General features: G+C 43.4%; 1 protein-coding gene across 1 annotated transcript in view; it reads left to right on the top strand.

Moving 5' to 3' along the window:
* Nucleotides 1-14,013, top strand: part of LOC132401503 (complement factor H-related protein 1-like) — a 64,095-nt gene that overhangs the window by 26,354 nt on the left and 23,728 nt on the right. Inside the window, exons 5-6 of the mRNA XM_059983529.1 lie at nucleotides 5,595-5,771; nucleotides 6,250-6,432. Of these exons, the coding sequence (XP_059839512.1) occupies nucleotides 5,595-5,771; nucleotides 6,250-6,432 (360 nt within the window). The remainder of the gene's footprint in view (nucleotides 1-5,594; nucleotides 5,772-6,249; nucleotides 6,433-14,013) is intronic.

Below are 14,013 nucleotides of genomic sequence, written 5' to 3'. Positions count from 1 at the left end.
TGTGGTGGTGAAATCATTGGGTATATTTAAAGTTAAGGTTGATATGTTCTTGATTAGTAAAGACATCAAAGGTTATGGGGAGAAAGCATGTTGTTGAGAGGAAATGGATCAGCCATGATGAAATGGCAGAGCAGGCTTGATGGACTAAATGTCTGAATTCTGCTCCTATATCTTATGGTCTTAAGTCTAATTTGGCAGGAGTGAAATGGGAGGAGGTAGAAATCAGGTTGGAAGGTACCAGCCTCATTTCTAATGGCATGAACATGGATTTCTCTAACTTACGGTAATTTCACTCTCTTGCTCTTCTTTCCTTTTCCATTCCCTATTCTGGCTCCGTTCATACCTCTTCTCTTCTCTTCACCTGTCCATCACTTTCCTCTAGTGCCCTCCTCCTTCCCTTTCTCCCATGGCCCAACGTCTGCTACTGTCAGATTCCCTCTTCTTCAGCCCTTTATTTCTACCAACTATCACCTCCGAGCTTCTTTTAAATACGTGCTTGCGGCAGAAAGCACTGTGAAGAGAGAGCCTTTGTTTCATATACTGAATGTATTTAAATGTCTTCAGAATCTATGATGTTACAGTTCAATTCCATATGTCTATAATTCCCCTCTGCACTTTAAATCTAATTGATTTAATGGACCTGTAACAGGTATCCAGCATCTTGCAATGTTTATAATAAACTAATTTCTAGAGGTGTTCACTCCTTGAAATATCCTTCGCATAATTTACTTGAAGCAGCATTTTCAAAGTCTAACATTTGTCTTTTCATTTGCTGCAACTTCTTTGCAACCTCTGTTTGTACATCAAAAGTCTTATTTCCACCTTTTATGTCCATCTCAACACTCATCTGATGCAGCCCTTAATTTCATTCCCTTGAATTTAGGGGATGTAGTTTTGAACAGATAGTGCAGACAATGAGTTTAATACCATAAGATATAGGAGCAGAATTAGGCCATTTGGCCCATCGAGTCTTCTCTGCCATTTCATCATGGCTGATCCAATTTTCCTCTCAGCCCCAATCTCCTGCCTTTGCCCCATATCCCTTCATGGCCTGACCAATCAAGAATCTATCAATCTCTGCATTAAATATGCATAAAGACTTACCTCCACAGCTGCCCATGGCAGAGAATAGAACAGATTCACCACTCTCCTGCTAAATAAATTCCCCCTCATCTTGATTCTAAATGAATGCCCCTCTATTCTGAGGCAGTGCCCTCTGGTCTTGGACTCTCCCACCATAGGAAATATCCTCTCCACATCTACTCTAACAAGTCCTTTCACCATTCGATAAGGTTCAATTAGGTCACCCCTCATTCTTCTGAATTCTAGTGAATACAGACCCAGAGCCATCAAATGCTCTTCATACCACAAGCCGTCAATCCTGACATCATTTTTGTGAGCCTCATTGAACCTTCTCCAGTTTCAGCACATTCTTTTGAAGATAAGCTGTCTGAAATTGCTCAAGTGAGGCCTCACCAGTGTTCTACCGAGTCTCAACATTACATCCTTGCTTTTATATTCTAGTCCTCTTGAAATGAATAGAAATATAGAAAATAGAAAAAATAAAAAATAAAAAATAAATATGCATCACATTTACCTTCCTAACCTCAGATTCAACCTGCACAGTAACCATTAGGGAATCCTGCACAAGGAATCCTAAGTCCCTTTCCACCTCAGTTTTTTGTATTTTCTCTCCATTTAGAAAATAGTTGATCATTTTATTTCTTCTACCGAAGTCCATGACCATACACTTCCTGACACTACATTCCATCTGCCATTTCTTTGCCTGTTCTCCTAATCTGTCTAAGTCCTTCTATGGCCTCTCTACTTCCTCAAAACTACTTGTCCCTTCTCCTTTTTTGTATCACCTGCAAACTTTGCAACAAAACCATCAATTCCATCATCTAATTCATTGACATATAACATAAAAAGAATTGGTCCCAACACCAGCCCCTGTAGAACACCACTAATCACTAGCAGCCAAACAGAAAAATCACCTTCATTCCACTCTTTGTCTCCTGACATTCAGCCACTGCTTTATTGATGCTAGAGTCTTCCCTGTAGTACCATGGGTTTGTAGCTTAATAAATAGCCTCATATGTAACACCTTGTCAAAGGCCTTCTGAAAATCCAAGTACACAAGATCAACTAATTCTCCTTTGTCTATCCTGCTTGTTATTTCTTCAAAGAATTCTTACAGATCTGTCAGGAAATATTTTCCCTTGAGGAAACCATGCTGACTATGGTCTATTCTATCATGTCGCTCCATGTACCCTGAGACCTCATTCTTAATAATCAACTCCAACATCTTCCCAGCCACTGAGGTTAGACTAACTAGCCTATAGTTTCCTTTCTTCTGCCTCTCTCCCTTCTTGATTAGTGGAGTGTCATTTACAATTTTCTAGTCTTCCAGAACCATTCCAGAATCTAGTGATTCTTGAAGGACCATTACGAATGCTTCTACAATCTCTTCAGCCACCCCTTTCGGAACCCTGGGTGTACACCATCTGGTCCAGGTGATATACCATCAGACCTTTTAGCTTCCCAAGAACTTCCTTCTAGTAATGGTAACTTCACACTCTTCATGGTTGCTGACACTTGGAACTCCCACCGCACTACCAGTGTCTTCCACAGTGAAGATAGATGCCAAATACTTATTCAGTTCATCCACCATTTCTACCTTTCCAGTATCATTTTCCCATGGTCAAACATCCACTCTCATATCTCTTTTACACTTTATGTATCTGAAGAAACTTTTGGTATCCCTTTAATATGACTGGCTAACTTACTTTCATGTTCCATTGTTACCTTCTTAATTACTTTTTAGTTTCCTTCTGTTGTTTTTAAAAGCTTCCCAATCCCCTAACTTCCTACTAATTTTTACTCTATTATATACCCTCACTTTGGCTTTTTAGGTTGGCTTTGACTCCTCTTGTTAGCCGCGGTTGTGTCATCTTGCCTTCTTCCTCCTTGGAATGTATATTTCCTGTGCCTTCTAAATTGCTGCTGAAAATTCCAGCCATTGCTGCTCTGCTGTCATCCCTGCCAGTGTTCTTTTCCAATCAATTCTGGCCAACTCCTCTCTCATGCCTTTGTAACTCCCTTTACTCAACTGTAATACTGATACATCTGACTGTATCTTCTGCTTCTCCAATTTCAGGGTGAATTGAATCATATTATGATCACTTTTACCTTATCTCTTTAATTAATTCTGATTTATTGCACAACACCCAATTCAGAATAGCTGATCCCCTTGTGGGCTCAACCATGAGCTACTCTAAAAAGTCACCTTATAAGGCATTCTAGAAATCCCTCCTCTTGGAATCCAGCACCAATCCAATTTTCCTAACCCACCTGCATATTGAAATTCCCTGTGACTATTATAACATTGCCCTTTTGGCATGCATTTTCTATCTCCCATTTTATTTTGTAGACCACTGTTTCTACTTTCTACTGTTCGGGGGACTGTATACAACTCCCATCAGGGTCTTTTTACCCTTGCATTTTCTTAGCTTTATCCATAATGATTCAACACCTTCTGACCCAATGTCACTACTTTCTAATAACTTAATTTCACTTTTTACCACAGAGCAACACTACCCCTTCTGCATTCCTGCCTATCCTTTTGATAGAATATGTATCCTTGGACATTAGGCTCCAGGCTATAGTCTTTTTTCAGCCATGATTCAGCAATGCCTACATGTCAGTCTGTAACAGAGCTACAAGTTCATCTATCATATTCTGTATTCTATGCATATTCAAAAATAACACCTTCGGTCCTGTATTACCCCTTTTCAATTTTGCCATCCCTGCAACTCATCCTATTGACGGCATTTTTTATCCTGTCAACAGCCTCTCCTCACTGCACATAGCCTCTGTTTGTAAACCAGCTACATCATTTTCAACACTATTATCCGCCTTTCCTACAATACTTCTTGCATTGAAATACGTGCATCTTAGGATACTTACCACACCATACTCACACTTTTGATTCTTAACTTTGTCTGAGGTCTTACTATTATGTGCCACAACCTCTTCACTAATGGTTCTGGCACTGTGGTTACCATCCCCCTGAATTCTAGTTTAAACCCCACCGTGCAGAATTAACAAACCCTCCTGCTAGGATATTGGTCCCCATCCAGCTTAGGTGCAAACACTCCCTTCTGTACAAGTCCCAACTTCCTTGGAAGAGAGCCCAATAATCAAAAATCTGAAGCCCTCTCTCCTACACCAACTCCTTAGCCATGTATTAAACAGTATAATCTTTCTAGTTCCAGCCTCATTAGCATGTGACACGGGTAGTAATCCTGAGATCAGAACCCTGAAAGGTCCTGCCCTTTAACTTCACACCTAACTCCCTGAATTCCTAATTCAGAACCTCCTCATTTGTCCTACCCATGTCATTGGTACTTACATGGCCCATGACCTCTGACTGTTCACTCGTTCACTCGCCCTCTTAAGAATGCTGAGGGCTCAATCCAAGATATCCTGGGCCCTGGCAGCCGGAAGCCAACATACCATCAAGAATCTTGTTCTCCTCCACAGAACTCCTGTTAGTTCCCCTAACTAATGAATTTCTTATCACCACGACATACCTTTTCTTCCCAGCCCACCTTCCCTTCTGAGTCACAGAGCCATACTGAGTGCCAGAGACCTAACAACTGTGACTTTCCTCTGTTAGGTCAACCCCACCCCCCAACAGTATCCAAAATGATATACTTGTTGAGGGGTATGGCCACAGAGGTGCTCTGCACTGCCTCCTTAACCCCTTTCTCCTTCCTGACCGTCACCCAGTTTCCTGTGTCCTATACCTTGCTATAATTACCTCCCTATATGACCTAACCATTACTTCCTCAGCCTTCCAAATGAATCGGAGTTCATCCAGTACCAGCTCCAACTCCTTAATGCAGAATGATAGAAGCTACAGCAGGATGCACTTCCTGCAAATGTAGTTGTCAGGGACACTGGACAATGTGCCTTCCCACATCCCACAAGAGGATCATTCCACTATCCTGCCTGACATCTCTACTGCCCTAGTTCAGCAGACATAAAGAAGGGAATGGAAAAAATAACTTAACCTTGAGCTTTTCTTTTCTTCCTTTCTCTGATTGAAGCCTCAAAGAGCTTAAGCCTCAAGATCACCATTTTGACTGTTCACTCCGATGACGGCCACTGCACTTGCCCTGCCTTCCTTTAATTTGCTTTTGCTAATCAATCTCAAACACAGATTGGTCACTGGTCAAAGCTCCTACTCTATCTCCCCTCTTACTTTTTTGCAAATTTATCCTGTTCCACCAGGTCCAGCTCCTTCTTCTTCTTATTCTGAGTCAACTATGAACCACCCTAAAATCAAAAACAATTTCTAATTAATTCAAAAACTATTTCTTAAAGGCAATCCAAAATATGAAATAAATGCTGGTCTAACTTGTCCATTTATTCCCACCTTCTGAAATGGAAATAAAGCTTGTAGATAACATTATTTCAAATTGGTGTTTCCTGTACCATGTCAATTGATACCTCACTTGCCATTTGTTGGCAAAAAAATACAACCATTGATTTAGAGGACAATTTCAATATGGTTATGTGTTTTACAGATGTGAAAGCTGTCTGTTCAGATCCACATCCATCAGTAGAACATGGAGACATCAATTTTATGGAAGATTACAAACTAATTTATACATGTCGTGCTGGATATACTATGGACGGCTCAGGAGTGGTAATGTGTGTTAATGGAAAATGGTCAGACCCTCCAACGTGCAATTCTCCTCCAGGTGAAATAAACGATCAAAATGTGACAACGGGAGAATTTAGGAATGCAATAAGTTTGATCATTACAGTGGAAGAATAGCAGTGGGGGAGAGGGGCGTCCATCATCAGTTTTCTGTAAAGATACTGAAATAAGTGAATTGATTTGGTAGACCTCAAATGTAACTTAAAAGATACTGGTGTGAAAGATTTTGAGGCCTGATGATAAGCCAGACCATCCTTTTCTCTGCAGCCATTCATTTATTTGACACTTCCTCATATTCTGCACTTGGCTACCATAGTGATATTGGGTACTTTTCTCACACTCAGTGAAATAGATAAGAACAAACCTAATAAATCATCTACAGCTATGATCCGCTGGCCATCATACATCAAGTGTTTAGCACATGTACATAAGCAGCCTTGTAACAAGCCCTCTGGCAATTTCTTGAAATCGCTTAAGACCAGAAATGATAAAGAATGCATTTGTATCTTGTCCATTAGATCCTCGTCAAGTCTGTGATCTTCCACCTCAAGTAGAAAATGGAGACACAATGGAAATCACTACACCACCATATCGTCATGGTATGAAAGTAACATATCAGTGTCAGAATTTCTACATCTTGGAAGGAGAAAGAGAAGTTACCTGTTCTGGTGGAAGTTGGTCAAAACCTCCACGCTGTCTCGGTCAGTAATGTTTTATATTCGTTACAATCCTCAATAGCTACAGCTCTTTTTCAGCCATTTATTTAAAGCAATATGGCAGAAATCACTTCTGAGATATGGTTAGCATGAGCATCTCGATTCCTACAACGGAATACTGAAATGTCTTGGATCATATGGGTGCATTAACTTTAAAACAAGGCTCCTCTTGACTTGCCATTATCCCTCTTTTGTAAGGATATGACAACCTTTGAAGCACAGAATTTCACAGAAGTTAGAGACTAAGTTTCTATAAACCTTCCAGTGTAATCTTATTAATTTATATGGCAAAACAATGCTAAAACTACCAAAATAAACGTTATAACAATGAAAAGGAATTTCTCTTTGGAGTAAAACTGCAATGATACAGCAATTTGGGACTTTAGTGGAGCCTGGTGTGCAGATTTTCTGGACAACTGAATGTCTCTCCTATTAAAACCCAAACACATTTTTATTTTACTTCTTTTACACATTACACAGACATGTAATAACATTTCCAGTGAATCAGATGGTATAAAGACTGCGAGAAATATACAAGTATTCCAGATTCCAACATTTGTTGCAAACCCTCCTATTTTCAGGATCACGTGTCTTTCAGATCCCAGATCCTGTTCCAGTCACACATGGAGCCTACAATTCAGATTCTCGCACAGCTTTGTTATGAGCTGACATCCTGAAATGCAAGTTCACATTAGGGAGCAATAAATGCACCAGACACTGGACCATCAGAATTTCCAACTGTCAATCAATTCCAGGATTCCAGATCCTTAAAACACTTAACCAAAACACAAAAGAGGCATAGCACTCTTAGACAATATGCATTCAGAAAGACAAAATCTCCTGAGGAGCTTCACAACAAGTAGCGCAACTCACAGGGGAGAAAGGTGGGGGATGGCTGAACCCCTCAGCATGTGTACAAGCTTCTACTCAATAAATAGCAGTTCTCCTCATTGGAAATGCTGGAAACTTACTTCCGTCACTTGCATTCACAGTCCGCTCTCAAACCTGGGCACTGATTACAGTTCTGCTGGCACCTAATTTCCCAAATTTCCGATCCACTGCTTTATCAAACCTAAGGTTCACCTCAACTATCACTGACATCTGCCTTCAGTGTTTTGAAATAACCAATGTAGGGCATTTGCAAAGTGTCAGCTCTTCTCAAGCAGTTCCAGTGTGATATATCTACATAATTCTGCCTTGACTTTGACTCCTTTTTAAAGATATTTCTTTCTTGGCAAAAATATTCATTCTCAACAACCGATGTTTTTTAGATGTAGTCTTGTTTAATTCTATATATCACATATAACCCAGCAGTAAAGAGCAGATTAGCATTTATTGAGGTGGTGAACAATCTGGTGCAGTCCCACAGTGTTGTGGGGCATTAGTTCCCATGATTTATAACAGCAACAATGAAGGAATGACATTTATTTGCAGTCAGGTTGGTGTGCTTGATGCACTATCAATAACTCCAAAAGACTGGAAGTAGAGTAAATACTGAAAGGCTTTTATTAGCAGTAAAATGCAGCATGTCCATGCTGGATGACTGTGGGAGGAGCAGACACAATCACCTTTATACAGGGGTCTGTGGGAGGAGCCACAGGAGCAGTCACCATGGTTTACCACAGTGCTATTTAGAGGGAATTCAAAATTCAAATTTATTCTTAGATTCAGTTTTATTTACCATGTGTACATCAAAACATACTGTGAAATACTTTGCTTGCATACGCAACCAAGGGTGTGCTGGGGGCAGCCCACAAGTGTTACCACACATTCCGGCGCCAACAGAGCATGCCCACAGTGTTCAGTGGAACAACACAACAAGCAACAAAACAACAACAAAACAAGCCCCGTCCCTCCCAGCCAAGCCACATACACAGCCCTTTAACCCCAGGTCAAGCCACCAGTGGAATCAGACTTGGACTTGGGCCTGCAGCCATCGTGCTTTAACTTCCCCAGTGGACTCACAGTTTCACAGACTTGGCTCTGGCAACTGGCCTCAACTAACGGAGTTCCGATTCCACCCTCAGGCCTTAGTCCTCAGCTTCGATCCCAGGACATACTAATCATTGAACACTAAGCCTCGACATCCAGACTCGCTGATAAAGAGACCTCAAACACAAGCCTTGAAGTTCGGTCCCTCTGATTCACAAACCCAGGGGTCATCGGAAATCTTTCCTCTTGGCGACACGGAACTCCAACTCCAGAACCTGCTGACCTGGAGATGCCCCTTGTCCACTTTCTGCTGGCCCAACATCTGGCCGCGAATGTCCCTCATCACCGTCGCTAGCCTTTGAATGTGGAGTGGAGGCTTAACACCGGCCTGAATACTTCTCTCACATCGTTGTGCCTGAACTGGGCCTACCCAAACCAGAAGCCTTGGATAAATAGTTCAGTGCGTATTGCTCTCAGCGCAAGGGATAAAGCCAATGAGACCTGCATCTTGGACATCCCTGAGGCTGAGGTACATAGAACATTCCAACCTTTTTTTTTGAATCGGGAGCAAGTTACAGCTTGTGATTCAGCTGGGAGCTCAGAGAATTCGACCGTGTAGATAGGATTTAAGCCTACCTGGTCAATACCTGTGGAGGAGGGGGAACTGCGCAGGCGCGAGTGACGTCAGCGTCGAGCGCGCACTTTAAAAGGCAGGACTTCTTTTCAGAGCGGGCAGCGGAGTCCGTGGAAGCAGAGTCCTGGGCCTTGGCTAAGTGGGCTTCGGCGTAAGGGGACTTCGGTAAGCTTGTGTGATTGCTCGCTGAGGGGAAGAAGGTAAGGTCGCTAGGTGCTTTTTAAACTTATTCTATTAATCCAGTTCAGGTATGGGGGAGACAGTCAGAGCAGTGGTGTGCTCTGTATGCAGTATGTGGGAGGTCAGGGTCAACACAGTTGTCCCTGATGACCACACCTGCAAAAGGTGCGTCCAGCTGCAGCTCCTATCAGACCGAGTTAGGGAGTTGGAGCAGGAGCTGGATGAACTACGGATCATTCGGGAGGTGGAGGCAGAGATAGATAGGAGTTATCAGGAGGTAGTCACACCAAAAAACCAAGAAGTAGGCAGATGGGTGACGGTCCAGAGAGGCAGGGGGAGCAGGCAGAGAGAGCAGAGCACCCCTGCGGCCATTCCCATTAACAATAAGTATACCGTACTGGATACTGTTGATGGGGATGACCTACCAGGAATGAGTTGTAGTGGTCCTGCCTCTGGCACAGAGGTTGAACCCTCAACTAGAAAGGGGAGGAGGGAAGAGAAGAGAGCGATAGTTTTAGGGGACTCTATAGTTAGGGGGGCAGATAGGAGATTTTGTGGGGCAGATCGGGAGTCTTGGATGGTATGTTGCCTCCCTGGTGCCAGGGTCCGGGACATCTCAGATCGGGTGCAGGCTATTCTTGAGAGTGAGGGCATGAACCCAGATGTAGTGGTCCATGTAGGGACCAATGATGTAAGTAAGGTGAGTGAGGGGGTCCTGCTTAGAGAGTTCAGGGAGTTAGGAGTGAAGCTGAAAGGCAGGACCTCCAGGGTGACAATCTCGGGATTGCTACCTGTGCCACGTGCAAGTGAGGTGAAGAATAGAATGATTATGCACATTAATACGAGGCTGAGAGCATGGTGCAGGAAGGAAGGGTTCAGGTTTTTGGATAATTGGTCTTTGTTCCAGGGTCATTGGGATCTGTTTCGAAGGGATGGTCTACATCTGAACCGGAGGGGTACTAACATTCTTGCAGGAGTATTTGCCAGTGCTGCTCGGGGGGGGTTTAAACTAAATGTGCAGGGGGCAGGGATCCAGATCCAGAGGGTTGGTCAGAAGGTGCATGGGGTTAAATGTGTACAAGGTTTGGATGATCTTGAGAAGGTCATCAAAATTCAGGGTGCAATTTGCCCGATGGAAGTTCAAGGAGCTGGGTTAGGTACAGTAGACAGTGTTTTAAGCAAAGAGAGGAGGAATGGGTTAAGAATTCTATACTTGAATGCGCGTAGTGTCAGAAATAAGACAGATGAGCTTGAAGCTCAGATGAAATTGGGGAACTACGATATTGTTGGGATAACGGAGACATGGCTGCAAGGGGATCAGGCCTGGGAATTGAGTGTACCAGGGTATACGTGCTATCGTAGAGACAGAAATATGGGAAGAGGGGGTGGGGTGGCCCTGTTGGTGAGGAATGAGATTCAGTCCTTAGCAAGAGGTGACTTGGGAACAGGGGAAGTAGAGTCTGTGTGGATTGAGCTGAGGAACAGTAAGGGTAAAAAGACCCTAATGGGTGTTGTGTACAGGCCCCCAGGCAGTAGCCTGGATATTGGGTACAAGTTGATTAGGGAGTTAACATTGGCATGTGCTAAAGCTAATGCAGTCGTTATGGGAGATTTCAACATGCAGGTGGACTGGGAGAATCAGGTAGGTGCTGGACCCCAGGATAGGGAGTTTGTGGAGTGTCTAAGGGATGTATTTTTGGAACAGCTTGTGCTTGAGCCAACCAGGAACGATGCTATTTTGGACTTGGTGATGTGTAATGAACAGGAATTGATAAGTGATCTTGAAGTAAAGGAGCCATTAGGAAGTAGTGATCATAACATGATAAGTTTTCATCTACAATTTGAGAGGGATAGGGGCAGATCAGAGGTGTCAGTGTTGCAATTAAATAAAGGAGACTACGGAGCCATGAGGGATGAGCTGCCCAAAGTTAAATGGGCGGATGCCCTGGCAGGAAAGACAGTGGATCAGCAGTGGCAGATATTCTTGGACATAATACAAAAGATGCAAATGCAGTTCATTCCAATGAGAAGGAAGGATTCAAAGAGGGGGAAGGGGCCACAGTGGTTGACAAAGGAAGTCAGAGATTGTATAGCATTAAAGAAAAAGAAGTATGACAGGGCTAAGATGAGTGGGATTGGGAAAGTTTTAAGGAACAGCAGATCTTAACTAAAAAAGCAATACGGAGAGAAAAAATCAGGTATGAGCTCAGTCTAGCCAGGAATATAAAAGGGGATAGCAAAAGCCTTTTTTAGCTATGTGAAGAGAAAGAAGATAGTTAAGAACAATGTTGGCCCCTTGAAGAATGAATTGGGAGAAATTGTTATGGGAAACAGGGAAATGGCAACAGAATTTAATGCATACTTTAGATCTGTCTTCACCAGGGAGGACACAAGCAATCTCCCAGATGTATGGATGGGCCAGGGTCATAAGATATCAGAGGAATTGAGACAGATTGACATTAGGAAAGAAACTGTGATGAGTAGACTGGTAGGACTGAAGGTTAATAAATCCCCGGGTCCAGATGGTCTGCATCCGAGGGTTCTAAAAGAGGTGGCTCAGGAAATTGCGGATGCATTGGTAATCATTTTCCAATGTTCCTTAGATTCAGGATCAGTTCCTGAAGATTGGAGAGTGGCTAATGTTGTCCCACTTTTCAAGAAGGGAGGGAAGGAGAAAACGGAGAACTATCGCCCTGTTAGCCTAACGTCAGTCGTGGGGAAGATGCTTGAGTCCATTATTAAGGACGAAATAGTGGCACATCTAGATGGCAGAAATAGGATTAGGCCAAGCCAGCGTGGATTTACCAAGGGCAAATCATGCTTGACTAATCTGTTGGAGTTTTTTGAGGGTGTAACAAGGATGTTAGACGAGGGTAAGCCAGTAGATGTTGTGTACCTAGATTTTCAGAAGGCATTCGATAAGGTGCCACATAGGAGATTGGTGAGTAAAATCAGAGCTCATGGCATTGGGGGCAGGGTTTCAACATGGATAGAAAACTGGTTGGCAGATAGAAAGCAAAGGGTAGCAGTGAATGGGTGTTTCTCAGACTGGCTGGAGGTGACTAGTGGGGTACCACAGGGCTCTGTATTGGGACCACAGCTCTTTACGATTTATGTCAATGATTTAGATGAGGGCATTGAAAACTATATCAGCAAGTTTGCTGACGATACTAAACTGGGTGGCAGTGTGACATGCGAAGAGGACATTAGGAGAATACAGGGAGACTTGGATAGGCTGAGTGAGTGGGCAGATACTTGGCAGATGTTATTCAATGTGAATAAATGTGAAGTTATCCACTTTGGAAGCTGGAACAAGAGGGCAGAGTATTGTCTGAACGGTGTCGAGTTAGGTAAGGGAGAAATGCAAAGAGACCTAGGAGTCCTAGTTCACCAGTCAATGAAGGTGAATGAGCAAGTGCAACAGGCAGTGAAGAGGGCAAATGGAATGTTGGCCTTTGTTACAAGGGGAATTGAATACAAGAGCAAGGATGTTCTTTTGCATTTGTGCAGGGCCCTGGTGAGACCACACCTGGATTATTGTGTACAGTTTTGGTCTCCAGGTTTAAGGAAGGACATTCTGGCAATTGAGGAAGTGCAGCGTAGATTCACTAGGTTGATTCCTGGGATGGCAGGGCTGTCTTACGCAGAGAGATTGGAGAGATTGGGCTTGTACACGCTGGAATTGAGGAGATTGAGAGGGGATCTGATTGAAACATTTAAGATAATTAAAGGATTTGATAGGATTGAGGCAGGAAATATGTTCCAGATGTTGGGAGAGTCCAGTACCAGAGGGCATGGATTGAGAATAAGAGGTCAGTTATTTAAAACAGAGTTGAGGAAGAGCTTCTTCTCCCAGAGAGTTGTGGAGGTGTGGAATGCACTGCCTCGGAAGACGGTGGAGGCCAATTCTCTGGATGCTTTCAAGAAGGAGCTGGATAGATATCTGATGGATAGGGGAATCAAGGGATATGGGGACAAGGCAGGGACTGGGTATTGATAGTGAATGATCAGCCATGATCTCAGAATGGCGGTGCAGACTCGAGGGGCCGAATGGTCTACTTCTGCACCTATTGTCTATTGTCTATTGTCTATCAACAGCCACAAGGCAGCGGGGCCAGATGGCATCCCAGGGCGGGTCCTCAAAATGTGTGCTGAACAGCTGGCTGGTGTGTTTACAGACATTTTTAATTTCTCCCTCTCCCAGTGTGTAGTGCCCTTCTGTTTCAAATTGTGCATCATTGTCCCTGTACCTAAGAAAACCAAGGTAGCATGTCTGAACAATTGGCACCCTGTCGCACTCACCTCAATAATAAGCAAATGTTCTGAGAGGCTGGATAAAGACTACATCTGCAGCATGCTACCACCCACACTGGACCCCCTACAATTTGCCTACTGACAGAACCAGTCTACCAATGACACCATTGTCATAGCATTACACACCATCCTCACTCACCTGGAGAAGAGGGATGCACACATTAGAATGCTGTTCCTGGTGTACAGTTCAGCATTCAAAACCATAATTCCCTCCAGACTTGACAGGAAGCTCAGAGACCTCAGCCTGCACCCTGCCTTGTGCAGCTGGATCCTAGACTTCCTATCGGATAGATGACAGATGGTAAAGATGGGCTCCCTCACCTCTGCTCCTCTGACCCTCAACACAGGTTCCCCAGGGTTGTGTTCTGAGTCCCCTTCTCTACTCCCTTTACACCCACGATTGTACTGCTACACACAGCTCCAATCTATTGATCAAATTCGCAGATGACACAACTTTAATTGGCCTTATTTCCAGAGGTAATGAGACAGCATAGAGAAGAGATATT

Source organism: Hypanus sabinus, chromosome 11, assembly GCF_030144855.1.
Source record: "Hypanus sabinus isolate sHypSab1 chromosome 11, sHypSab1.hap1, whole genome shotgun sequence".
Lineage (NCBI taxonomy): Eukaryota > Metazoa > Chordata > Chondrichthyes > Myliobatiformes > Dasyatidae > Hypanus > Hypanus sabinus.
Note: the sequence above shows the minus strand (reverse complement) of the source record. Positions and strands in the feature narration are given on the sequence as shown.